General features: G+C 34.6%; 1 protein-coding gene across 1 annotated transcript in view; it reads right to left on the bottom strand.

Moving 5' to 3' along the window:
- The window catches only part of MALRD1 (MAM and LDL receptor class A domain containing 1), a 910,872-nt gene that overhangs the window by 125,940 nt on the left and 757,869 nt on the right, over positions 1–27,063 (bottom strand). Inside the window, 1 exon segment of the mRNA XM_043967510.1 lies at positions 12,586–12,849. Coding sequence (XP_043823445.1) covers positions 12,586–12,849 — 264 coding nt within the window.

Genomic DNA, 27,063 nt, shown 5'->3' with positions numbered 1-27,063 from the left:
TCTCTCCCTCTCCCAACCATGCTTTTTCAGAGAAACCTGAAGAGATTCCCGCAGCTTTTCCCAGTTCTAACAGTAATTGTTGCTTTAATTTTGCATGCCTGGAGGCAATGACCCACCCTCTAGAAGCTTTTAATCCCCTAGCACCTGGAGGCAAAGTGGGGGAAGAGGAATCCAGGCCTGAGTTCAAAATCAAGTCTGATTCAAATTGCTCTGGTCCCTCCCCTCCTCTCCAGACCCCACCCTCTACTCCTCACATGGCCAAGCCCATTGCTTCCCCTGCCTGGGAAGTCCAGAGATCTGATGCGCATGCTCAACTTTTTCTACCTGCATTTGCAGCTTCAGGCTCAGCCCTTCCCCATCCTGGCTGTGCTTTTGAGACAATCTTAGAAAACTCTTTAAATTCCAGATATACTCGTTTTGTTCATAATTTTGCTAACCTGCTTTTATCTTTAATTAGTAATCTTATAAAGCATTTGTATGGTGAAAAGACTGACAGACAATATAGAGGGGTTAAAGAAGAAAAACTTAAGCTGAATAAGAATGACAATCATCAACAGAGTTCAAGACAATGCTTCTTTTGGCATGGAAGGATATATATTGTACAGAAATGTAGAAGTAAGCAGCAAGGTATTGATATGAGTATTGGGGATTTTAGATATCGGAATCAAAAGTGTTCTGAATTCACTCAGAGTAATTGTATCAGTTCAGAGGTTACATAGGATTTCTATGCTATTACATCTACATTTTGAAATTAATGGTATGGGTTTATTTTCATAGAGATTTTCATGCTTTTGAGATTGTGTCATACTTAGTTTCTAAAACAAGGAGAATATTTGTAAAAGCTTTTTATAGTCATGCGATCAAGTTTATATTTTGTAATACTCTTATTAATATTAAGTTCATATTCATTTAGATTTCCCTAGTTTGAATTTCATTGTCTTTTATTATTCCACGTGTATTTTCTTCTATTCATTCATCTATCTAATTTTGAAACATGGTTTTGATTTCATAATACAATGTTAATTCTAGGAGTATTGTGCTCCCATATTCTGAGTTGTTTGTTTTTGTTATTTTTTTTTCCTCAACTGATTATTTGATCAAACTCTTTAAAGCATTTCCCTGGCAAATTGGTTGCCATGGCAAGTGTAAATTGATTCTAGAAGTATTATTTTTGATAAGCATATTCCCAAAAAAAAAAAAAAAGAGGGGAACATTTGTAAAAGTTTTCTTTTTTCAAAAAAAAAAAAGTTCTTTGAGATTCTGTTGTGCTTTAACTTGTATTTAAGTATGTTCTGATTTTTCACAAAAGTAATTGTATACTAAGTAAAAAAAAAGGGTATTATTTGAAATTGTTGCATAATTATATATTATATTTTGAGTCAAGATGTATTCACATTTTTTGCAATCATTTATTATCCTCAATTTTAAATCCATATGAGACTTGGATTATGGGAACTTATCATTTAAGACATTAATTGCCTTTATTCTGAGTTATCAGATGCCAGTTGGCCAAGGTGCCATCCAATCACAAGAGGAATACATGCAAGAGCAGACACTGAACTGTCACATGAGGGGAGACATGCATGAAGTCAAGGTATGGCCGAGAGAACGGCTTTTGACAAATCGTTGAGGTTGGATTCTCTTGGTTTAATATTTTATTCTCTTTTTCCCCACAATATTGTACAGATGGCTGGAAGTATTCATCCCACCCATCTCACTTCTACACCTGGCTTCTATGCTCCCTCCTATATGCCTGATGCCATGGACATCTCAATCCCATGCATCTGATTAAGTCTGACTCAGTTTCTTCCAATATGTTCGGTGGCATGGACATATATTCCATCCACCTATTTTAAGCCTGGCATACTGTATGGGCAGTACATATTGCTCAAGTGTGGGAATGCTCATATCCCATCATTTCTCTGTTCTTTTATGGTAACCCCCATAATTATCTCAGGTGTCATGATAAATACAGTGTTGAATTTGGCCTTGACACCTGTTACCAATTATATTAGATTTTCTAATTTCTCATAATGGCATGAGGATAATTAGGCAGATGATGCAAAAAGTGATGAAACAAAGATAAAAATTATTTTAAAAAATTAATATCACAGCAATTGTCTTCTCAATTACCCTCCATAAGGGGGGACTATAGTAATACTATAATTTTAAAGAATGTTTCAATTTTTGTTTTATTATATGTTTCATGTGTAACAACTAAGATTCTGAATTCCCTTAGACATGTTTTTGAGAACTTTCATTGTTTGATTTGATTATTGACAAAGCTATTTTAAAGTTGTGTTAAGCTCAATTTTGTAGGAAATTTTCCTGGCTGATTACCAGCATCCACACATCAACCCCTGAAAAGACTTCCATTCCACGACTACACCTAGAGGACATCTGAGAAAAGACTTTCAGAGACTTTAAATGAACAGTTTTGATTTGTTGTTTTTGTTGTTTTTTTTCTCTTTCTGTTATAATATACACCATCTGTAACATGTATTCTCTGCAGAGGCCCTCCCTTTGCAAGACTAATGTCAAAGCGTCGGTTCATGAGGAAAAAAAAAAATCGCCCCTCTGGACAAAACTTTCCTCTCTTCCTTTTCTATATTGTTGTTCACATATTATTAGTTAGCAATAGTTATTATATTCTTTTTACTGTTCCGTCAAGGAAACATTTTGTTTCTTGAGGAACAACAGGGGGGACTGTAACGATTGGAATGACGCCACCTGCTGGAGACTTACTGTAGAAGAGTTCTGCCCATGAAGGGAAGGTCTTTGAGGGCAAGACCAGGAGTCAGGAAGTGACGCGGACTAGTGGGAGGAGGAAGGAAGAGACGGGCGCTCGGGCTCACTCTCTTTCCTCTGGACTCTGGCGGAGAAGGGAGCTAGAAATGTGCTCTCACTTTAATAGATAGGAATCTAGGCCTTTTTTTCTCTCTTTACCAAATTCTTATTCTCCTTAATAAATGCTTAAAAGTCTAACTCTTGCTAAAGCTTGTAATTGATTGGCGACCACTCATTAGATATTTTAGACAGTTTAGCTAGAATTTTAGCCCTTAACAACACACACACACACACACACACACACACACACACACACACACACACACACACAAACACACATACACACAGAGTAATTAAATACAAAGTAAAAGGCACTAACACTTTGGGAGCTCAGGAAAGTCTTCCCAAAGAAGATGGTCCCTGAGGTGCAGCTTAAAGAAAGACATCCAATAACTAAATATTCTAAACTAGGTTGGGAAACATCTGGTTCAACTTTTGAACGGTCCCATTAGGAAGCTTCTCCTTATATCAAACTAGAATCTGCCTGAAGTAAAAATTTGAAAGAAGTAACCCTATCCCCAACCCCACCCCAAGTCTTCTTCTGTCCTACCTTAAAATTCAGTTAATTAGATTAATTTATTGATTGCACTGATTCCAGTTGCCCTACTCTTGCTAGAGCCCACTTATAAATTATTTTCCTAAAATATGTTACCCAGAAGTAAATCCAATCTTTCAAAAGTTATTTGGTAAGCATTGACTCTACTGGAGCTATATCACCTAATTCTGAACAAGGTTCTATTAATGAAATCCATTTGGACTAAGGAGGTGGCGGTAGTGGATAGAAAATCAGAAAGCTTTGGTTTCAAGTCCAACCTCTGACATTTCCCAGCTATATGACATGGGGCAAATCATCTGATCTTTCAATGTCTCTGGCAGTTTCCTGCTTTTACTGACTTCCTTTCAGTCTCAGCCAAAATCCAGTCTTATGAGAAGCTTTTCTAGATCCCCCTTAATGCTAGTGACTTCCTTCTGTTGATTATCTTCAATTTATCTTGCATATAGATTGTTTGTACATAGTTACATGCAGGTTGTGTCTTCCATTAGACTGTGGGTTTTTCAAGGGGCTATCTTCAGCCTTTCTTTACACTCTCAGCCTTTAGCACATTGTTTGGTACAGAGTAGGCACTTAAATATCTATTAACTTATCTGCTTTGGTACATTAATACCAAGGCAGGGAGGTTCTACTACAGGATAAAAACATGGTAACCTCAACCATAATGGAAAATAAAAGTTGAAGTAAGGTTTGTTTTTCTTTTTTTGTTGTTGTTGTTTGTTGTTGTTTTTTTTTTTGGCAGGGCAATGAGGGTTAAGTGACTTGCCCAGGGTCACATGGCTAGAAAGTATCAAGTGTCTGAGGCTGGATTTGAACTCAGGTCCTCCTGAATCCAGGCTGGTGCTTTATGCACTGCCCTACCTAGCTACCCTGATTTTTTTGTTTGTTTTTCATTTTGTTGTTGTTTGTTTTATTGATATTTCACAGTGTTGGTTTATACTGAACTTACCACCCGCTAAGTTTCCCCAAAATGTTTTATGTGTACTCTTGTCTAGCCATAACTTTCCCATCCTTAATTTGTATGATTTTTGGAATTGACATTTGAGACTCCATATTTATCTCTACAAATTTTCATTGTATCCAATTCAGTCCATTATCAAAGTCTGTCAACATCTTTTTAGACCCTAGTTCTGTCATCCAGCATGCCAGCCACTTTTCCTAGTGTTATATTTTCTACCAGTTTGATAAACATGATATTACATGTTATTGAAGGCAATCAAGTGACACAGTAGATAGAAAGATGTACATAAAATCAGAAAGACCTGGTTGGTCTTTGGCTGTTTATCAGCAGCTAGGCCTTGAGAAAATCATTTAACTTTTGTCTGCCTTACTTTCCTCATTTGTCAGTCAATGAACATAAATTCCTTTTGTCATCCCTTGATCACATATTTCCCTTCTTTCCCTGTATATATTTATTTTGTATATGACTACTTATAAACCAAAAGAACAATTTTTTTTGTCTTTTTACCCTCAACACTTAGCATGATTCCTCACAAATAGTAAGTACTTGATACATGTATTCAGTAACTGACTAATATGTGAGAGGTAAGATGCTAATCACTGTGGAAGAAATACAAAGATTAATAAAGCACAATTACTCTACTAAAAGGTTTTTTGTTTGTTTTTTGTGGGGAAGAGCACTGAAGTGGATTAAAAAATCTCAAACATTTAAAATATTATTAGGATTACAAAAAATAAACTTCCAAGTAATATTTCCAAAAAGAAAAATAAATCCATTGTACTGAGAAAGGTTATCTGGAATTTTTTTTTCATACATAGCAAGGTAGTTATGTGACTTCTGATATCCCCTCTTTATTAATCCCTACAGAAATATCTTCATCAATCCTTCATATTTACTTGCTTAAACAATATTACAAAATTCCTAAGCTGACCATTTGAAGGCTACGTTACTGATTTATATCATATGCACTCAAGTTCTTCCACAGAAAGGTCAATGTATTAAACCTTTTGAATGGATTTTAGAGAAACTAGATTATTGTGACATTGATCTAAAGAGTTACTTATGTGAAGATAAGGACAAATCAAAGAAAATGCTCTTCAAGCTAAGCTGATAACTTGAAGGAAATAGAAACCAGAAGGGATTTGCTGTGCCCCGCCATTGCCAACCTTTACCTTTGTCAGTTGGCTGAATGAGTTTTTATTTAATAAGTAACATCATTTTTACTCATTAATGGTTATTGCTTTGTAAATTTTGGTGAACAAAGGCAGCTAGGTGGCACAGTGGATAAAGCACCAGCCCTGTATTTAGGAGTACCTGAGTTCAAATTCGGATTCAGAGACTTGACACTTGTGACTTTGGGCAAGTCCCTTAACCCTCATTGCTCTTCAAAAAAAAAAAAAAGTAAATTTTGGTGAATGAAAGTAAGATCTTTTTGCTTAAGAGCTTTTCTGAAGGTGCTTTTCTCAAAGGCCTAGTCATAACCTCTCCCTTAAATTTATACTGAATTGAATAAATGAGTACAATTAACAAGAATGCATTGAGTGCTTACTACACACAAAGTACTTTACTATCTGATGGGAGGGATACAAAGAAAGTTGACAATCATTTAGTTTTGCAGTTTAGTTCATAAGATCATTAATATATAAAATGGTTCTCAAGTAATTTCCTTACTTTCCTGTTAATATACCTTGTGCTTTTCCACTTTTGTGTATTTTCCCATTCCATCCCAACACCTTGAAATATCATCTTCCCTCTTTGCCCATTTTAAAGCTAGAAGGACACTTGGACGTTCTCTACCCAACATCCTTTTACAGATGAGAAAACTGGAATCTTCAGGGAATAAGTAACTTGTCCAAGACCACACAAGTCCTAATATCTGAACCCAGATTTTCTGATTTTGAATATTATGCTCTTTTCACTACACTATACATTTAGCCCATTCCACTACTCATTGAGTTTGTCTAGTCCATCTGGTTGGGGAAACAGTGAGATATCAACACATGAAAAACAAAGCAATCATATAAGATTTAAATATAGTTTTTCAAAACAAGAGGTGTAGAAGATCTGTCATCTAGTAGCACATTTTATCAATAAAGGGTGGAGATGATAAGCTGATAGCAGTTGAGAAGAGACTTGTGGGACCAGGATGCCATTCTTTAGAAGAGGATGAGATTAATTCTGAATCTCACAGGAATGATACCATCAGAGAAAAGGGGAAATATCATGCCAGGCTAGTCTAATCACATGGCAAATGGATAAAGAAAAGAAATCTCATGCTGCACTGAGAGAACAGTCAGGAAATTTATTAGGCTCAGGTAGAACATTTATATAGAAGTACCTGTATTCACTACCAAAGCCTTCTGTCTGTGGACAAAAAAAATGAAATGAGCAATTAAATTTCACAAATTCAAATGTTAGGCTGAATCATTGGCACATATCATTCTTACACAACTTGCTTTTTGGCATGTTCTGTGTCCTAATTCTGGAGCAACAAAAAACTAACCCTCAGACCCAGAGACCCCCAAGGACTAAACACATACAAGTTTCTCACAAATTCTCCACTAGGTAAATAGCCAAATGTATAGCCAGTTAATACTCAAAGGGGAAAACATCCAGAATCCTAGACCATCATGGCAAAGTAGACACACTAATTCTACTTTTTCCTACCCCTTTTTCCTGAAAATATTCTATAGAATATATGGCATACTATGTCACTTCAACTAATTTACAGGTCTATAGATCATCTACATATGGTGAATATTATCACTGCCTTCTTTCAGCACTAATTGTTTATTAATAACACTCCTGTCTTGAGATAAAGCATCTGCAGCAGTTGCAAGCTTCACAGAATATAACTGGGCCAGGAAGTATGAAATATTTACTCAAATGAACCTTTTAAAAAATATTCAGGGGGCAGCTAGGTGGCAGAGTGAACAAAGCACCAGCCCTGGATTCAAGAGGACTTGAGTTCAAATCTGGCCTCAGACACTTGACACTAGGCAAGTCACTTAACCCTCATTGTTTCACAAGAGAATAATAATTTTTTAAAAAAATTATAAAAGAAAAGATATATCCAGTTAAGTGGGAGGCTGAGACACAATGAGGCCACTGCTAGAATGGACCTCATTTGCAGCATATTCTCCCTGGAGGTTGTGGAAGGCATATGAGTATTATTGTTTTCTGATTTAGCCAATTATTCTTGATAACTAGTTGTTAGGCTCAGTTGTTTATTTAATGCTAGAAGAATGTAGCATCCTTTAAATTGCAGTGTCATTGGCCAAATCCAGTCACCCTGCCTTATTAAACATCTACTTAGCTCTAGTCCAGGAGCAAGAAGAAAATGCTGATTTTCAACTCTAGCTCACAAACAAAGTTGTATCCTTCAACTCTAATATCCCTAACTTTTTGCTAATGAAGAGAGTGATAGAAGATAAGATGAAAAGGTATATTGGAGTCAGGTTGTAGAGAAAGGATAAGATGTATGAGATACATGAGATTTCATTCAACCATGAAAATACCCTATGGACAAAGGACTGAATAGTTTTGATCTATAAATTGACAAAAGTAAAGTTAATTAAGTTTAAAACTAATTAAAGTTGGAATATAATAATCACCAAACCCTTATAAAGATTCAGGGAGGCATACTGAAATAAAAACATGCCAATACTGTTAGGGTTACAATTGATTCTGTTAATTTATCTTGCTACTGTTCACCACTGTTGTTCTCTTTTTCCTTGACCTTAGTCCAATACAAGTGTACACATTAGTTATATTTGAGGTCACTCAAAAAATAAGTTTAAAACAGGCATGCACCATAGACAATTCTTGGTTAAACACAGTGGATGGCCATCTCATAAATATATGAAACAACAAAAATCCAAAGATATTTAAATTTGGCATAGGATGTATTATCCAATGATTCTTCTGTATATTTCCCTTTTAATATCGTTCCCTTAAAGCTAATGTTACAATTATTATTCTCTATATATACCACCAAATCATGAATGGGAGGGTGGAGCAAAAGGTGAGTAGGAGTAATAGCAAATAGAGGCTGGTAGATGGTACAGCAAAACCAACCTGTGATTAGAAATTTGTGTTTTTAATATGTATATATAAAAATGCAAATTTATATATGTATGTATGTATATATACATACATATATAACACATTGTGTATATGTGTGTATGTATATATACATATATAAACAAATATATACACACACATATATATACAGGTATATATAAAATATGTATATATACAGGTATATATAAAATATGTGTATATACATATATATAATATATATATGCATATATATAAACATATATACACATACATATATGCATATATGCCTGAACCAGGTGTGTGTATGCATGTACACATGCATATATGTGTGTATGTATCCATATCTCCATATAGTATATCAACACATTTATATATATATATGAATACATAAAGAATTTTATATATGTATGTATATACATCTAGTAAATTAACTTACATATTTATGAATCCTCTATCAATATTAGTATTCAAAACCAGATTGATACAATTTTGGAGTTATTTGAGAAAATTTACTATTCATATTCCTTGAATCATTTCTGGGCATATATCCCAGGAGATCAAAGACAGAATTTCCCAATAGCTATCAAATTAATTTTAGCTGTAAGTTTTGTGATAGCAAAGGGTTGGAAAAAAATTGGTACCAATTAAATGAGGAAGGGATGAATAAACTGCTGTATATGAATGCAGTGGAACCTTGTTGTGGGATAAGAAAACATGACTGGGAATTCAGTAAAACAGAAGACTCTTCAGAACAACCTCCAAAGAGATATCACTAAGATATACACTTGACCAAGTTGGTTTCCTGCTTGATAATTGCCAGTGTTTCTCCCTTGCTCTGGGATAAAATACAATATCTTTTGTTTGATATTTAAAACCTTAACAATATGACTCCATCCTCATTCTCTAGGCTTAATTCACATGGAGAAAATGGAGAGATGCTTATTTGATACTGCTGTAAGATTCCTTTCAGACATGTCATGAAATGTTTTTTCTCTGTGTGTGTGTGTGTGTGTGTGTGTGTGTGTGTGTGTGTGTGTGTGTGTATTTTCTATATGATGATGTTACTGATGCACCCATGGTACATTCACAATGAGCTGGTCCTGCATTTACTCCCTGAGTGATCATTGGAAAATTTATCTTTTATTAAGCATTTACTCTTTGGAAGGCATTGAATAAAACATCTAACTCTCTAGCATTTACTTCTTCTGATGTAAAATAAGACAGTTTGACCAGATGATCTCTAAAATTCTTTTTAACTCTATGTCCCATAAAAAGTTTTGAGCAATAAAAAAATCAATGTCCCAGACAATTTGGAAATATAAATGCCACATTCAAGCAAATTATTACTCTCCTCCAATCCCTTCAATTCAGCTGTGTTGCCTTCCCAATTATTATAAAAGTACCACTAAAATAATGTGCACACTAAAGAACCTTAATTAAATAATGAAAATATCACTTCAAGACATGCTATATAGTTATAAGGACTTTGGATCCAAATAATGATATCTTAAGCTGTTATCCATAAATATATATAATATCAACCACTACAAATATATTCAACTTTATGAAATACCTAGAAATACCAAGGAAGAAAATGAAGTATGAAGGTGATATACTGTCTCTCTTCTTGTCTTCTATTTTATTCATTATCCAGTGTTTACATACCCAATACAAAAACACAGCCAGATAAAAAATGATGCTCCATAGTCCTAGACAGCATTCATAGATCATAGATTACAAAATATTAATGACGGAAGGAAACAGAGCCAATTTATTTTAACCCTCTCAAATGATAGTTAAACAGAGTCCCAGATCAGTCAAATGACTTCCAGAGTCATAGAATTAGTTTGTATTGGAACTAGTACCAGAGCAAATTGTTATAAGGCGATGTGGGAGAGATCACTAAACCAGATTTTCTAAATATAAAATTTTCTTGCCATAAAGGTTTTCAAATTTCATCATCCTGGTCACTTTTCAATTTGGAATCATAGGATCTGAGTTCTCATTTAATTTCTACCCTATCTGTGTCCTCTCCTTAATTTGAGGAGAGTATGGCTTTTGTATTTATATATCCCTAGCATTTAACAAAAGTCTTGGCATACGTTAAGTGTTTAATATGTGCTCCTTCCTTCCTTCCTTCCTTCCTTCCTTCCTTCCTTCCTTCCTTCCTTCCTTCCTTCCTTCCTTCCTTCCTTCCTTCCTTCCTTCCTTCCTTCCTTCCTTCCTTCCTTCCTTCCTTCTCTAGGACTCAGTTCTTACATCTATAGAAAGAAATGGGGGTCACATTAGAAAGCTCCTAAAACTCCACCCACTCAAATTTACAAAGCTATGATTTAGGAAATAAAGAGAACAGTAGTGAAAAGTGTAGGTAACTTGGAATCAAAAGACCTAGACTTAAGTCACTTTATCTTTTGAAATGTCATTCTTTCATCTATAAAACAAGAAGGTTGTATGAGATTATGATAATGTTAATAGCTACTCCCTGTTTTGAAATTCTACAAATACTATCTGTGATCAAATGGGAATTCATTTATATGTAGGACTTAGCATAGGTCTGAGTTTGGAGGGAGTCTCTTTAAACTGTAAAGATTTTATTGCAGAAAAAATAGCCATATAATATGAATTCATTTTAAAAGAATGTAGGCTCATTCTATAAAGCCTAAGAGCTGGAAATTTATTTTCTGTGTAATAAAATGCCTTTAAAATAGCAACTCTTGCCAATGCTGATACTAGGAATGGATTTCTATAACTGTTATGTGCCCTTGAGTCACTCTCTGGCCTCGAGACTCCTCTGATCAGAAAGAACAATTGCTGACTAGTTTCTGGATAAGCTGGAGATAGAACAAACCCTTATTCAACATAAATGTTATGATGAGGTGGGAGGTATTTTGGTAATGATAAATAATCTTATGCTATATTGCCCACAGGGAGAAATACATAGGAGATAGTGATATCCTACAATATAATGCTATAGAATGAGAGTAAGAAGCCATCAGATGGTGAACAGAGTACTTGTCTTTCTACACATAACATGCCTGAAGTATCTTTTGACAGAGAAGAGGAAAGGAAGGAAAGAAGCACTTACTAAGTGTCGCCTGTGTGTCATGAACTGTACTATACAGTTTAAAGGTATTATTTCATTTGATTCTCACAACAACCCTGGGAGATAATTGTTATTTATTATTACACACATTTTGCAGATGAGGAAACTGTGGCAGGCAGAGGTTATGTGACCTGCTCACAGTCACACAACTAGTAAGTATCTAAGACTAGATTTAATGCCCAACTTCAGGCCTAGTGTTTCAGAAGTCTCAACTCTCTTGATCACTTAATTTAAAAAAAAATTATTTTTTTGGGTGAGGCAATTGGGGTTAAGTGACTTGCCCAGAGTCACATAGCTAGTAAGTGTCAAGTGTCTGAAGCTGGATTTGAACTCAGGTCCTCCTGAATCCAGGGCCATTGCTCTATCTACTGTGCCACCTAGCTGCCCCCTTGATCACTTTAAATGTTATCACAACCTTTCCTTTCATTCAACCCCTTCCCTCCATATGTAATATGCACACATATAACATTATTAAATTCCCATGAAAATATGATTTCTCACGATAGCACCTGGTTAGTTTTATCTTGATCCTTTTTATGTCAAAGGTCCAGGCCTTATAACTTTCTTCATATGTATATTACTTTGCCTTTTTCCCCAACAGAAAATTATTATGGTCCACTGTTTTGCATGTCTAACATTGAGACACAAAGCAGGAAGGAATCATTTCCTTAACTTATTCTCCTAACTGGAAAATCTGAAACCTATTATATCTGTCTACAATCTTAAAAAGAAACAAAATTTACCTGAGGATAGAAGTTCCTCAGAATTCTTAGGTATGAGTTATACATCCTTTCCTGAGATTTTATTTTTAATTTACATAAATATACATATATAAAAACACATATGTGTGTGCATACATACACATAATATGCACATTAATATACATATATAGTTTTATATATTTAATATTTGTGTATGTATGTGTTTGTATACAACACACATATATGAATACACACAATAGATCACTCATGTTAAGGCCATTGGAGTTTTTATTGCATCCGTCAATATTTCTTTAGCATTCTGTAGTAGTGGAACTGTGGGATAGAGAAAGTAACTTACAGCAGGTAGATTCATCTTCATTAAATTGGCAGTCTGGTACGCCATCACATAGCAAGAGGGATGGAATGCACTCATCTGCTGAACACTGAAACTCCATTTTTCCACAGGTTTGAAGAGGAAACCTGGTAGGACAATCCAACTCATCAGTTCCATCCATGCAATCTTCCTGCCCATTGCATTTTCCAGACAGCTGAACACACTGGGGTGTATAAATGCAGGGGAACTGATCAGCCTCACAGAATGTTGGCAGTGTTGTGACAGGGCCTAAGAAAAAAGAGTAAAAACAAAGCTCTATCAAAGAAAGACATGCCAAATATTACAATATCCATTATTAAAACATTATGGAATATTTTTGTTTCTACATCAATGTGTAAAAGCATAGACACAAAAATTAAGAAGACCTCAGTTAAAATCCAGCTTCTGATGCATGCTGACTGTGTGGTCCCCATAAGTCATTTAATCTCCAAGTGCTCCAGGTAAAATGTATCTCTTTAAGACTATAAGTTACAAACTGGTTAAAGGATATGAACATGCACTTTTCAGACAAAGAAATCAAAGCTATCTATATTCATATAAAATGCTCTAAATTAATACTGATTAGAGAAATACATATTAAACAACTCTGAGGTTTAACACCCCACACCTATCAGATTGGCTAATAAGACAGAAAAGGAAAATGATACACTAATACACTGTTTATGGAGCTGTGAATTGATTCAACCATTCTGGAGAGCAATTTGGAACTATGCCCAAAGGCACAATCTTTGACCCAGCAATCCCACTAATAATTCTTTATCAAAAAAAAAGAGAGATAAAAAAGGAAAAGGAAAAAGACCTATATGTGCAAAAATATTGATAGAAGGTACTTTAGTGGTGGCAAAGATTTGGAAACTGAAGCGATGCCCATCATTTGAGGAGTGGCTGACAAAGTTAAGGTATCTAATTGTGCTAAGATACTACTGTGCTATTACAAGAAATGCAGAGCAAAATACTTTCAGAAAAACTTGACCTGCTGTAAAGTGAAATAAGCAAAACCAGAACCCTGCACATAGTAACAGCAATATTGTATAATGATCAAGTGTGAATGACTGACCTATTCTCAGCAATAAGATGATCCTAGACAATTCCAAAGGACTAATGATGAAAAATACTGTCCATCTCCAGAGAAAGAACTGGTAGAGTTTGACTGCAGATCGAAACATACTTTTCTTTTAAATTATTTTTCTTGGTTCTTTATTTTTTGCTCTGTATTTTCTTTAACAACATGACTAATAAGGAAATCTGTTTTGCATGACTACACATGCACAACCTATGTCAAATTGCTTGCCTTCTCAATGAGTAAGAAGGGAAGGAAAAGAGGGGGAGAATTTGTAATTCAAAATTAAAAAAAAATGAATGAATGTTTAAAATATTTTTGTGTAATTAAAGAAAAATAAAATATAAAAGAAAAATAACATATATATATTTGTGTTTATAGATATATAAGCACATACATATATACATATATTTTAAAAGACTATAAGTTATACAATACCTGCTAAATTAACATTGGTAGAGGGATTTTCCTCACTGGGATTTCTCTATACCAATGAAATCACAGATCCAGTTTAAAAAAAGTACAGGCAAATAATCCCTTTAAGAATATTGTTGTTTCTACATACCCTGCCATTTTTGATGTTCACTATTGTTAACGGAATTTCTGATACATTTTTTAAAAGGTACAAATAACATTAAAAATAACCATCAATTGAGGACCTTGGTTCAAATCCTGATTCTATCCTTTAGTTTTATGATCTTAAACCCCCTAAATTGCTCAGGTTTATACATCCTCACCTATAAAATGAAAGGTTGGCCTAAATGACTTCTCAGGTTTCTCAATCACTAAAACTATGACCCTATGGTTTGGGGTTTTTTTTTTTTGTGTGTGTGTGTGTGTGTGTGTGTGTGTTTGAATCATATCTCTGATACAGATTTCCCAAGTCTGTAAAAGTACCATCTGAGTAAATTAGCTATATTTGGAAGCTGCTTAGAATTACTTTTTTTCCCTTGGCTTCTAGGGAGTGATTTGGTAAATTAGTTTGTCAGTGTGCTAAATGGAAATCCAATGATTTGATATGGCTTATGAAGTTTCTAAAGTTTCTGATTCAACATCCAGGAGGGTTAGGCTCTTAATGTTTTTGACAAGGTTTGACCACACTCTTGGCATGAACATGATTTTGTCGCTTTGCACGTTGACTATTCAGTTTGAATGATCAATTATGAGTTCACTCCCATACTTACACAACAGAAGTAGTGGTGACTGAGCTGGCTGTCCATAGAACAGTCCAATAATTTACCAGCAAAAAATATCAGTGGTCAAACTGGCAAAGGTATTCTATCCTTGGAGCAGTAGGTTTGGGATGAATACATCTGTTCAAAAGTCACTATTTCAATTTTTTTTTCTTGCCTACTGATTTGGTATTAGTGGTGCCACTGGTACAGGCAAGGGAAAGTTTACAGGGCAAGCCATTAGAATATACTTGACACTGCCCTCTATTAGTTCTATTTCTGTCTTTCATTAGAAATATTATTGTAATTTTGACTTTTATATACCTAGATCATGATCCTAGGAAGTTCAAAATTTGCCATCAACAAACATATTTGCAAATATTAGCAACATTGATAACCCAGTGTCTGGTATCTTCAGAGTTGAGGAGAATGCTTTACCATCTGAAAATCATGGTGGAATATAGTAAAGTCTAGGGAGAGAGTTGTAACTCTATAGAAATTTTTTTCTCTTCCTCTCCTCCTCCTCCTCCTCTTCCTCCTCCTCCTTTTTCTCTTCCTCTTTCTCTTCCTCCTCTTCTTCTTCCTTATAATCTTTTTCCTCCTCCTCTTCTTCTACCCTATTCTTTCTTTATTCATCTGCCTTTACAGATTTCATCCCTTATAAATTCTCACATAAATTTGGTCCCAAAATCACAGTCTCTTTTGGTGACTTAGGGATACTGTGAAATGTATGACATGCTTCTTGGGAATAGCAACTCAGAGGCCTTTAATGAACAAAAATCCTTGCTCCCCAAACATGTAATTTTTGCTTACCCCCAAATGGGTCCTGTTATAGTTACATGTTTGTCTAGGGTTGATATGGATAGAGGGGGATGTCTTTGTTGTGATAATTAGTTACATATTCTTCAAAGAACAGCAAGAATGGTAATTCTGGGTCTAATAGTTATTGAGACATTTCTAAGCACGTTTTTTTAGTTCTGATAGAAATTAACCCCATGAGTTGACAGCAGTCCTCTTACAAGAGGAATTTTATTAAATTTTTATATTTGTACATGTCCATGATTTTATGTTTAGGCCCATATTTATTCAAGATGAGTTGTCTCTAGATTAAGTAAAGCAAAATAAAACGAATGTTTTATCATCTAGAACTTATTGATTAGGTTTTTCTAATCAGGATGCTGTAAAAGCCAAAGTTTCTCACATCCTCTGAGCCCAACCCCAAACCTGGGACAGAAGTACTTTTCCTAAGATCTGTGAACAAAAGCAATAACAAAAACAAACAAAAATCACCTCTGATGACTAGATTTCAATGACATTGGTTTCTTTTGTATTCCTATGCATTATATTTTAGGCATTAAGACTATTATTCTAAGAAGAGATCCATAGATGTCATAAGACTACCAAAGACATTTATGACACAAAAAGGTATGAAATTATGGTATGAACAAATTATAGGACTTGTGGTTGGACGACCTGACACTTCATGTATAAGCCCCAACACTTATTAGCTATGTGACTTTACACAAGTAGCTTAACCTCTTTGAGGCTCAGTTTCCTTGGCTTCAAAATGTGAATTATATAACTAGGTCACAGGATTGTTGTGATGATCAAAGGAGGTAACGCTTGAAAAATATTTCACAGGAATTGTGTCACAAAGACTCAAACTGAGGCTGATTAGAAATGATAAAGCTATTGATACAAGAAGAGTTATTATTTATCTACAGAAAATAATAGAGAAGGATCAATGGAGAGAAAAGACCATTGGTAAAGGCAGATGTGCTGATAATTGTAAATGTCAGCGAGCAGGCAAAACCACTTCTCACTTTTGGGGGGGGCAGGGCAATGAGGGTTAAGTGACTTGCCAAGGGTCACACAGCTAGTAAGTGTCAAATGTCTGAGGCTGGATTTGAACTGAGGTCCTCCTGAATCCAGAGCTGGTGCTTTATCCACTATGCCACTACGCCACCCCCTACTACTCACTTTTGAACTTGGTACTTTACCAAATAGAAGAGTTAACATACAGACCTAAATGCAAATTTAAGCTAGAGAAGATCTCAGAAGTCAACTTGTTTCAACCTCATTTTATATATTAGAAAACTATGGCTCATTGGCAGGGGTGTGTTAGAGTTCTAACCACTTGCATAATCCACCCTTAAGTTTTCAGTGGGGGTACTTGCACATTTATATCTCAGAAATGGGCAAATCAATATTTTATTATTCTGAAAATGGTATTGATTTGAGAAAATATTAATAATATAGATTAAACTTTAAAGTGTGTGTGCACTTGTCAAACATTTAACAGCATACTCTTTACAATATTCCTTGAGCTCAGCAGGAGTGCAGCACAAGGCTCAGGGAATGAGACATATTGGAGATCTGGTGAGGGTAGGTTAACAACAATAATCATGATGGTGCTAATTATAATAATTGTAAAAGTATAATTTAAATTTATAGAGTGATTTAAGAATTGCAAACTGCTTTATTTCCATTATCTCCTCTGAGTTTCACAATACAACTCCCCATAGGGACCAGGCAGCTTGCCCAAGGCTACCTAGTCAATAATTCATGGAACTGAATCCAAATTCAGAACTGTCTCCTATGATTACTAGAAGTTGTTTTCGTTTTTCTTAATAGATGTGGGGATAAAAATATTAAAACTCTTACTTGGGTCAGCTAGGTGGCACAGTGGATAAAGCACCGACCCTGTATTGAGGAGGACCTGAGTTCAAATTCAGTCTCACACACTTGACACTTACTAGCTGTGTGACCCTGGGCAAGTCACTTAACTCTCATTGTGGCCCCCCCAAAAAACAAAGAAACAAAAAACCAAAAAAAAAACCCTCTTACTTGTATGGACTTAGCAAACAATGTTGTTTCATTTGTGTAAAGTTTTGGTGTTGTTTTTCCCCTGAACCTATAGATGTAAGGAGGAAAAGCAATTGTTTCTCTAAACAGGAAGCCCTGAGAATAAGAGTTCATTAGAACTCTGATTAACTGGCATTTTCTCTTTACCCAATATGCCAAACAACAAAGTTTTTACTATAGTCCCTAAATCTCCATTTTATAGTGTGCTGTGGGGATGGACACAAGGTCCCAAATTCTAAGTGACTCTGTCTTTTCCCACAGAATGCTATGTAACTTTGTTCATCTATATTTGACGAGCATTTGGAATTCCTTTGTCAAACAAATAAAAATGATCATTTTATATCAACTTTTAATGAAATCCAATGAAACATTTTCATGAATTGCATATAAGTTCAGAAAGTGTCTAACATGCCTGAGGATACAGTGAATGATGCATTTATCTTTACAAATAGTATGTTTAATACAAACAAAAATAATCTTGTTTCAAAATGGAAAGATAAACAAGAAAATTTAGGTTTGGAAACGAACAATTAAGATAAAAATTTTAAAAAGCAAATATTGTTCTTTGTAAAATAAATGGTGAGATGCTAATAGCATAACCTTTTACTTCAGTCAGAAGGAGGCACATGATTATGCCCATCACAAAAAGGCATATTCACTAAAAGCACATATAAAAAAGCAAAGATACCATGAAATTCATAAGTGATATTCTAAGTTCATCAGAGAATTAATTTTTAATTAATAACCAAGAATGTTTTTTTGTCCTAGAAGATTTTGAGTCACTGGCTAATTATGTTCTGATTTCTATTGTGTGTATCTTCATTTAATATCTAACATATCTTTTACTTTAAAAAAATGAGTCATCAAATTAGAAAGATTAGTCACATATTTATATTACTTCATAATAGTGTTGGAATTTGTGATCCTGAGAAGCAACAACTTAAAATAAACTAATTTAAGGGAGACAATTTGAAGATTACTGATGCGAGAGCATAGCTAGAAGGTTTCAACACCATCTTCTTTCCCAGTGTCATTAGAGTGGGTTTTCCTAAGTGTCAAAACTCTGTCTCTTTCACATATAAACACTTTCATTGTTGAAAGGGCCAGAAAAAAAGAATTTTTTTGCTAAGAAACTTGTGGAGGACGTAAAGAACTGCCTCTTTTCTACATGAAGATTTTGGTTCCTGAAATAGGAAGGAAATGAACATTTGGCATAAAAATTAATAAAACTAAATATGAAGAAACATTTTTCCCCATTAAAATATGAGAAGAAATATATAATTAGGAGGACTGGATAGTGGACTGCCTCTCAGATCAGTAAGAGGAACTGCTAATTTAGAGGAGAAAAACCACTGGGTGCTATGAGCCCTTAGCTAATTTGCATCTCTTTTTTAGAGTTTGAGAATGTAAAATTGACAAAGTGGAAGATTGTATAATTGTTTAGAGACCACTGGAATATCAAATAAGGGCTATTGTCTTTATAAATAAAAGAATGATTTTATCAGGGTAGCTAGGTGGCGCAATGGATAAAGTACCAGCTCTGGAATCAGGAGGACCTGAGTGTTCAAATCTGGCCTCAGATACTTGACACTTACTAGCTGTGTGACTCTGGGCAAATCACTTAACCCTCATTGCCCCGCAAAAAAAAAAAAAAAAAAAAAAAAAAAAAAAAAGTGTGTTTTACTTCATAAGAAAAAAAAAGACAAATTCATGACCATCCAGAAGTTCTGATTTGAGGCACTGGGGAAGTACAAAATCTAGCTGTGATGAGTTAAGAAGCTAGCAGGAGAAGAATGAAGTGAAATTAGGAGTTTAATGGGAAGAATCTGAAAGGATATCCTATCACTTATGGGAGGGCTTCAGTTGCTATGCTGGGTGTTTGCAGATTGGATGGCAAAAGGCTAGAAATTCAATAGAAATGACTTGAACTCTGTTGTGGTTAGTTCTATTGCCCTCGAGCCATTTTCACATCAAGAAAGGTTGGATCTATTAAAACTGTGTGATTGTTCTTCTATATAACCCACTGTGGTCTGAAAGGGGAAAAATAGAATGACAAAGATAGGTTTTGCATCTGCCTTGCTATATCAAGACACTAACAACTAATTAAATGATGCAAGAACTTGCTAAGTGAAAAGGTGACTAGACTTGTCTGTATTATCTAGAGAAATGACCCAAGGATCTTAGCTGTTCCTATGTTTAAGGATACTGCATGCCAATAAAGTAGCAAAAAAATTTCTGACTTTTTTTTTTAAGTGAGGCAATTGGGGTTAAGTGACTTGCCCAGGGTCACACAGCTAGTAAGTCTAAGTGTCTGAGGCTGGATTTGAACTCAGGTACTCCTGACTCCAGGGCCAATGTTCTATCCACTGAGCCACCTAGCTGCCCCTTTTCTGACTTTTTAAAGAGTGATTATGGGTTAAAAGACTTTGTTATTATTTTATCAGCTGCAGTAGTGAAAACAAGGTCATTCACTCAAGGGAAAGAAGTGAAGACCAGAAAGGGAGGATAAAACAGAAAAGCAACTTTAAGTGAGATAAGTAGTTCTAAGTTCAGAGTGTATGTTGCCCTAGCTCATGAAATGTTCCTAACTTACGAGTCTCCCTGATAGATTTCTATAAATGTGTACCATCTCTCATCCACACATCCAGGGATTACAATGATGGAAGACTGTGATTTTGTTTTATGTGCTGACTGTGGTATATTGATTATTGCTGTATTTGCCTTATACCGATTAAATGTGATTTTATGATTTTTCTTGCTTTTACATTGTTGTTAAATAAGTGATTTGTGTTTAAGGGTTATCGTGTGATTGTGAGTGATTTTTTATAAAGGAGAAGCACAGGGACAGCTAGGTGTTGCAGTGGATAGAGCACGAGCCCTGGATTCAGAAGGACCTGAGTTCAAATCTGGCCTCAGACACTTGACATTTACTTGCTGTGTGACCTTGGGCAAGTCACTTAACCCCAATTGCCTCACCAAAAAAAAAAAAATGAGAAGCACAGAAGCTCTTGTAGTGAGGAGGAGTATACCACACTTTACACATACATACAATAGAGATAGCCCTAGATTCTTAAAGAATTTAATTCATGGTTGCATGGTAGCATAATGATCCTTTTCTGGGAATCTCAAAACTACCAAGGTGATGATGATAGGTTGGAGTTGGTGAGCTATCTCAGGGAGAGAGGAAGTGACCACACATGGAGGAGTTAGGGTAGGAAGGTAAGATTTGAAAGAGTTAGCTGGAAGGAACAGAGTATGGAATGATTGGTATGAAGTGGAAATAACTAGAGGTCCAGAAGTGTGATAAGAATGAGTCAATTGGAAGGTTTACTTCACTGGTAGAATGTATAAGAGAAGAAGACAGAGATTGAGAAAGAAAATGAAAGCCATCACTAAGGTACATTTCTACTCAAAAATCCTAGGATTCTAAATGGAGAAAAGTAAAAACTCAAAAAAATGTGCTTCGTATTTGATGTGGGTGTCAGAGGAATCCATAGGTTCTAAATTCTGCAAAGGAAAAGAGAGGACATGAGAGACAAAGCAGGATCTGAATATAAGGCTTCCTGACTGTAAATCCAATGCCTTATCCACTATGCCATATTATTAAAGGAGAAAAAGAAGGAAGGAGGGAGGAGAGAGAGACAGAGAGACAGAGAGACAGAAAGAAAAAGAGGAAGACAGAAAGAGACAGAGAGAGAAGGGGAGAGAGGGAAGGAGTCAGAGAGAGAGAAAATTAAGATAAAAGGTACTACAAAATTTTTAGTGCACTTTTAAGATATTAAATTTAAAACTGCACTAAGTTTTTTGGGGTACCCTATATAAAAAAAAGAAAAAAATCCATTTATTTTTAAAGTTGGGAAAGAGTATTTCTTGAGTCCTACACTGTCTGGGAAAAATGCAACTATGTCAATGGAAAGCAAAAAGTGGAGAAATGGAAGAGGAAAAAAAAAGGAAAAGCAGAAATAGTGATTCAGTGACAGGTTGAATAGAAATGGGAAGGGAAGTGAGTCTGCTTTAGAATGGGTCCTAAGGTTAAGGCTGAAACAGAGATGTTAAAACACAATGATACTGACAGAGAGGGAGGGGGGAAACCACTGGTTATAGAAAGTAAAGCCATTGTACAGCTTCCATTTAAAAAATAAATCACAACATTTTTCTGCTAATCTGCCTTGGGAACATCACTTTTATCTCATCAACTGAAAAAGAATACATCCATATGTTGAATTCAAAATCTTTCCATAAGTTTTCCCTGATTAAAGAAGAAAAGCAAATTTCTAAAATGATTTCCAAAATTATTCAAAAGGAGAATGAAAGCTTGGGATAGTAAACATTTTGCATATAACTATTAATTCCTAGAGATGAACAAGTACCATCTGCTTAGAATAGAACATATACCATAAAGAAAATCAGATAATTTATTTACTGCCTCAGAAAAGAACAAAGGATAGAGGGGATAGAAGCATTTTGCTAAAAGACACAGAACATTCATTAGGGCTTTTTCAAAATAAATGAGAAGATCATGGAAGTATTAATGAATTAAAAAGAATTGTGTGTGTGTGTGTGTATGTGTAATACTATACTTCTAAAAAGGGTTCACAGTGTCTTATGTGTTACCAACAAAACCCAGCAGGAAGAGACAGAAAGAAAATCTCCATTCAAAATATCTATACAATAAATGAAGTATTTCGGAATCTTTCTAGCAAGACATACCCTGGAATTATATCATCTCTATCTCTATCTCTATCTCTATCTCTATCTCTATCTCTATCTCTATCTCTATCTCTATCTCTATCTCTATCTCTATCTCTATCTCTATCTCTATCTCTATCTCTATCTCTATCTCTATCTCTATCTCTATCTCTATCTCTATGCATAAATATATCTATATAGATACAGATATAGATATAGAAAGTACAATGTAAGTGTGTGTAGACCTATAAGACACTCTCTTTAGAAATAAAGATAGACCTAAATAATTGGAGAACTATTAAATGCTCATGGATAGACCTTGCTAATATAAGTAAAATAACAATATAACCTCATACTTGATAGGTAGCAAAGTAGATAGAACTTCAGCTTGGAATGAGTAAAAGCTGGGTATAAATCCTGCTTTAGATTCATGCTAATTGTATGAGCCTAAGATCCTAAGATCTTAAGATCTCTAAATCCCAGTTTCTTCATCTTTAAAGTAAGCATAATAATACTATTTATCTACAGATTTGTTGTGAGGATGAAATGAGATTATGTATATAATCTGCCTTGCAAACTTTAATGTGCCATATAAATGATAACTATTATAATAGGTATTAAGTCAATTTGCATATTTAGTGCTACACCAATAAATGTATGAAAGGATTATTTTAAAGAGTTGGAAGAATGACAATAAAATTATCCAGAATAACAAATGGGCAATAATTTTAAAACAAATATTTTTTTAAAAAGTGAGAAGGAAAGGGGCCTAATGGTACCATACCTCAAGCTATGCTACAGACTCATAATTATCAAAACTATCTGGTAGTTGTTAAAAGACAGAATTTGATCAATGAAACAGATTAAGTATGGAGTGCAAATGAACACAGTAGCATAATTTTTTATAACCACAAAGGCCCCAACTATTGGCTTAAGGACCCCAATAAAGTTTTAGGAATTAACATAAACTGCTAGGAAATTCAAATGGAGTCTTGTAGAAATTAACCATAGACAAGAATATATACTGCATACACACATATACAACAATACGTATACAACATAGACTTCAACTGAATAAATTGCAGATATAAAAAGTAGTGTCATAAATAAAATAGAAGATCAAGAATGAAATTATATTTTAGATTTATGAAAAGAGAAATAATTTATGACCAAACGAGGGGCAGAGAAGGTCACAAAAGATAAAATGTAGAATTTTCATTATAAGAAAATGTTTTAAATGCTTTTACAAAAACAAAACCAATAAAATTAAAATCCAAAGGGAAACAGAAAACTTGGTGTAAATCTTTACCGCAAGTTTCTCTGATCAAGGTCTAATGTCTAATATACATAAAAATTCATTCAAATGTATATGGTTAAGAGTTATAAATTGGGTGGCGGCTAGGTGTTGCAGTGGATTAAGCACCGGCCCTGGATTCAGGAGTACCTGAGTTCAAATCCGGCCTCAGACACTTGACACTTAACTAGCTGTGTGACCCTGGGCAAGTCACTTAACCCCAATTGCCCCGGAAAAAAAAAAAAGAGTTATAAATTGGGGCAGCTGGGTGGTTCAGTGGATAGAGTACTGGCTCTGGAGTCAGGAATACCTGAGTTCAAACCTGGCTTCAGACACTTGACACTAGCTATGCGACCCTGGGAAAATCACTTAACCCTAATTGTCTCACCAAAAAAAAAAAGAAGCGTTATAAATAAATGGCCAAAGAATATTAAGAGGTAGTATTCAAAAGAAGAAATGTAAACTATAAACAATCATGAAAAATGGTCCAAATTACTAATAAGAGGTGCATATTAAAGAGACCGTAAGGTTCTACCTCACATCTATCAAATTGACTAAGTTGACAAAAAATAAAAGACAAATGTTGGAGGGACTGTGAGAAAACAGGCTCATTGATGCATTGTTGGTAGAGCTGTGAATTGTTACCATTATTCTGGAAAGTTATTTTGAAATATGCAACTAAAGTCACGAAATCTTGTATATACTTTAACTCAGCAATCCCACTATTAGGCATGGACCAATGAGGTTAAAGAAAGTCGTTAAAGGATCTGTATGTACAGAAATCTTTATAGAAGCTATTTTTGTAGTAGTCAAAAAATGGAAACTAAAGGACTGGACTATCCAACTATATAGTAATAGTTAGATAAATTATGGAATATGAATATAATGAGATATAATTACACCACATGAAATGAATAATCTTGGAGAAAACCAGGAAGACTTTTATGAACTGAGGAAAGGTTAAGCCAGCAGCACCACAAGGACAACACATATAATAACAATGACATTATTAAGGGGGGGAGTACAACAGCAACCTCTAAAAGATTTAAGCATTTTGAAAAATGCAGTTATGAACTATGACTCCAAAGAACCAAAGATTATGCATACCACCAATCTCCTGACAGAGAAATGGTAGACTTAAGATACAGAATGAAACCAATGTAGGAATTTGCTTTGCTTGATGACATATATTTGTTATGAGGATTTCCTTTATTTTCTTCCCTTCCTTCCTTCCTTCCCTTTCTTCCTTCCTTTTCTTCCTTCTTTCTCTCCTCCCTTCTTTCCTCCCACCCATAACGTAATAAGACAAAATTTTAGAAAACAATTCTGAGTGTTTGACTTGCACTAATTAATAAATGTTTCTTGAATGATCAATTATAAAAAGATAAAATATCAGCTAATTTTCTGCCTTACAAAATAACCTGCAATCATTTGGAGTTGAGAGCAAAAAAACACAAGGAATATGTGACATCAGGGTGATGGCAGGATATATCTTTCTAGTCATAAATACTGGAACCCAAGAAAGACCTTGGTGGATTGCAGATTAATCCCTTCTTTATCATATCCAGATGGTACTCCAGTCACTGACCTCATATATCTCTATCAGTCAGTGCGGCCTCTATCATGTGGGATGTTGGACTAGATTTTGTACTTGGCCTAGTAAAATAATCATTGCTCACTGATGGCTCTATCCAATATGAAACAGCAACCTTAGCTCACATTTAACAAATCCTAAAAATGTTGAACTCTTGACTCCTATTTAATAGGACAGTATTATTTGCAAAATCCATCCTTATGTCTTATCTTATTCCATTAGAAACATTTGATGTGTCACATACTGACAAGTTCAGGAACCAGTGGTCCATATTTACTATTTTTCCTAGATAAGAACAATCTTTACTCTGAAGTATTTTGCAGTGGAAGATTTGCCTGTGGGATTTGTATTTTCTCAGGTCCTCTTCATAAACAGAAGACAATCTTTTAAACTATTATTGAAGTACATTTTATGGGAAGAATAAATGAAAATGAGTCTAAAGTGAGAAGAGAATGTAATTCTGAAGAGTAAGAAAAATTAAATTGGTATACTACGCTATCAGGTAAGAAAGGATCATTATATATTAGGGGATGTATGACCTCTGACTTTATAATATCAAAAAGGACAAAGATATAGACCACCACTGATTTATCATAGCAATGCTGCCAAATACACACACACAAACATACACACACACACACACACAAAATAATGTTAATGCATTAAATGGATTTTATGTAATGTTAACACTGATATTAAAAAATAAGAATACATAGTTTAATAAACATTTACTAGAAGTGGTTATTGTTCATTTCATGCTTTCCTGAGTGCAGAATTGTGAAAAAGTGGCCTACTAAGTCTGGTATGAGTCAGATACAATGATAGGTTCTGGAGGCAAAAATATAAAAAGCCCTAATCCCATATCACCAGGATTTTTCTATAAAAAAACAAAATAAAATTAATTTTGTTTCCAGTTAGTTAATGTAACTAACTGTTATAGGACCACAAAATGAAGAGTTGAACCATGATCCAGGGATCACCTAATTAAAGTTTCTTATTATACAGTTGGAGAAACTGAGGTCTAAAATGCTATGAGTCTCAAAGTCATACAAGGTAGCAGAACTTAGATTTGAATATAGGTCTTCTTTGATTCCATATTCAGTGTCAATTGTCTTTTATAAAATGTTATTTAAAATAAATTATAATTACACATTTACTAGGCAATCAACCATCTCTGAGTGCAGCCAGGCCAACCAGACAATTAAATTAAATTAAACAAACATAGTGACATAAGCCTTGTTATCTGACTCCATGTAAAATCTATTTACAAATCAGTAATATAAATATAACATTACAACTAGAAGGGATAGAAATGAAAACAGCAAAAAACATGAGACATCCTAGAGGGATCACAGGACCTTATTTGGCTTAGTGACTCACCTATTCATGTATGCAGAGAGGAGCCAGTTGTCTGACTGTTTTTGCTCTAGAGGCCGACTCCACCAAAGATTGATTATTTCTGTAACTTTAAGTGATTTTTGTATTTTCAAAATGGAAAAGCATTTATGAAATTTTCTAATTGATTTTTGTTGTGATTATAGGGAAATAGATGATGAGTTTGGCACAAAAGTATGGTATAGGAGTGATTGGGGACTTCAACTATCTGGACATCTGTTTGAGTACTCTCTCTGCCAAAAGCAGAGTAGGTAAGTATTTGTAAACTTACTTTAATGATAATTTCACATTTCAAAAGGTAGAAAAACCAACAAAGAGATCTGGTAGTAATTCTTACCCATGAAGAAAAACTAAATACTTAAGTAGACATAGT

The sequence above is a fragment of the Dromiciops gliroides genome, chromosome 5, assembly GCF_019393635.1.
Source record: "Dromiciops gliroides isolate mDroGli1 chromosome 5, mDroGli1.pri, whole genome shotgun sequence".
NCBI lineage: Eukaryota > Metazoa > Chordata > Mammalia > Microbiotheria > Microbiotheriidae > Dromiciops > Dromiciops gliroides.
This window is presented reverse-complemented; position numbering and strand designations above follow the sequence as displayed.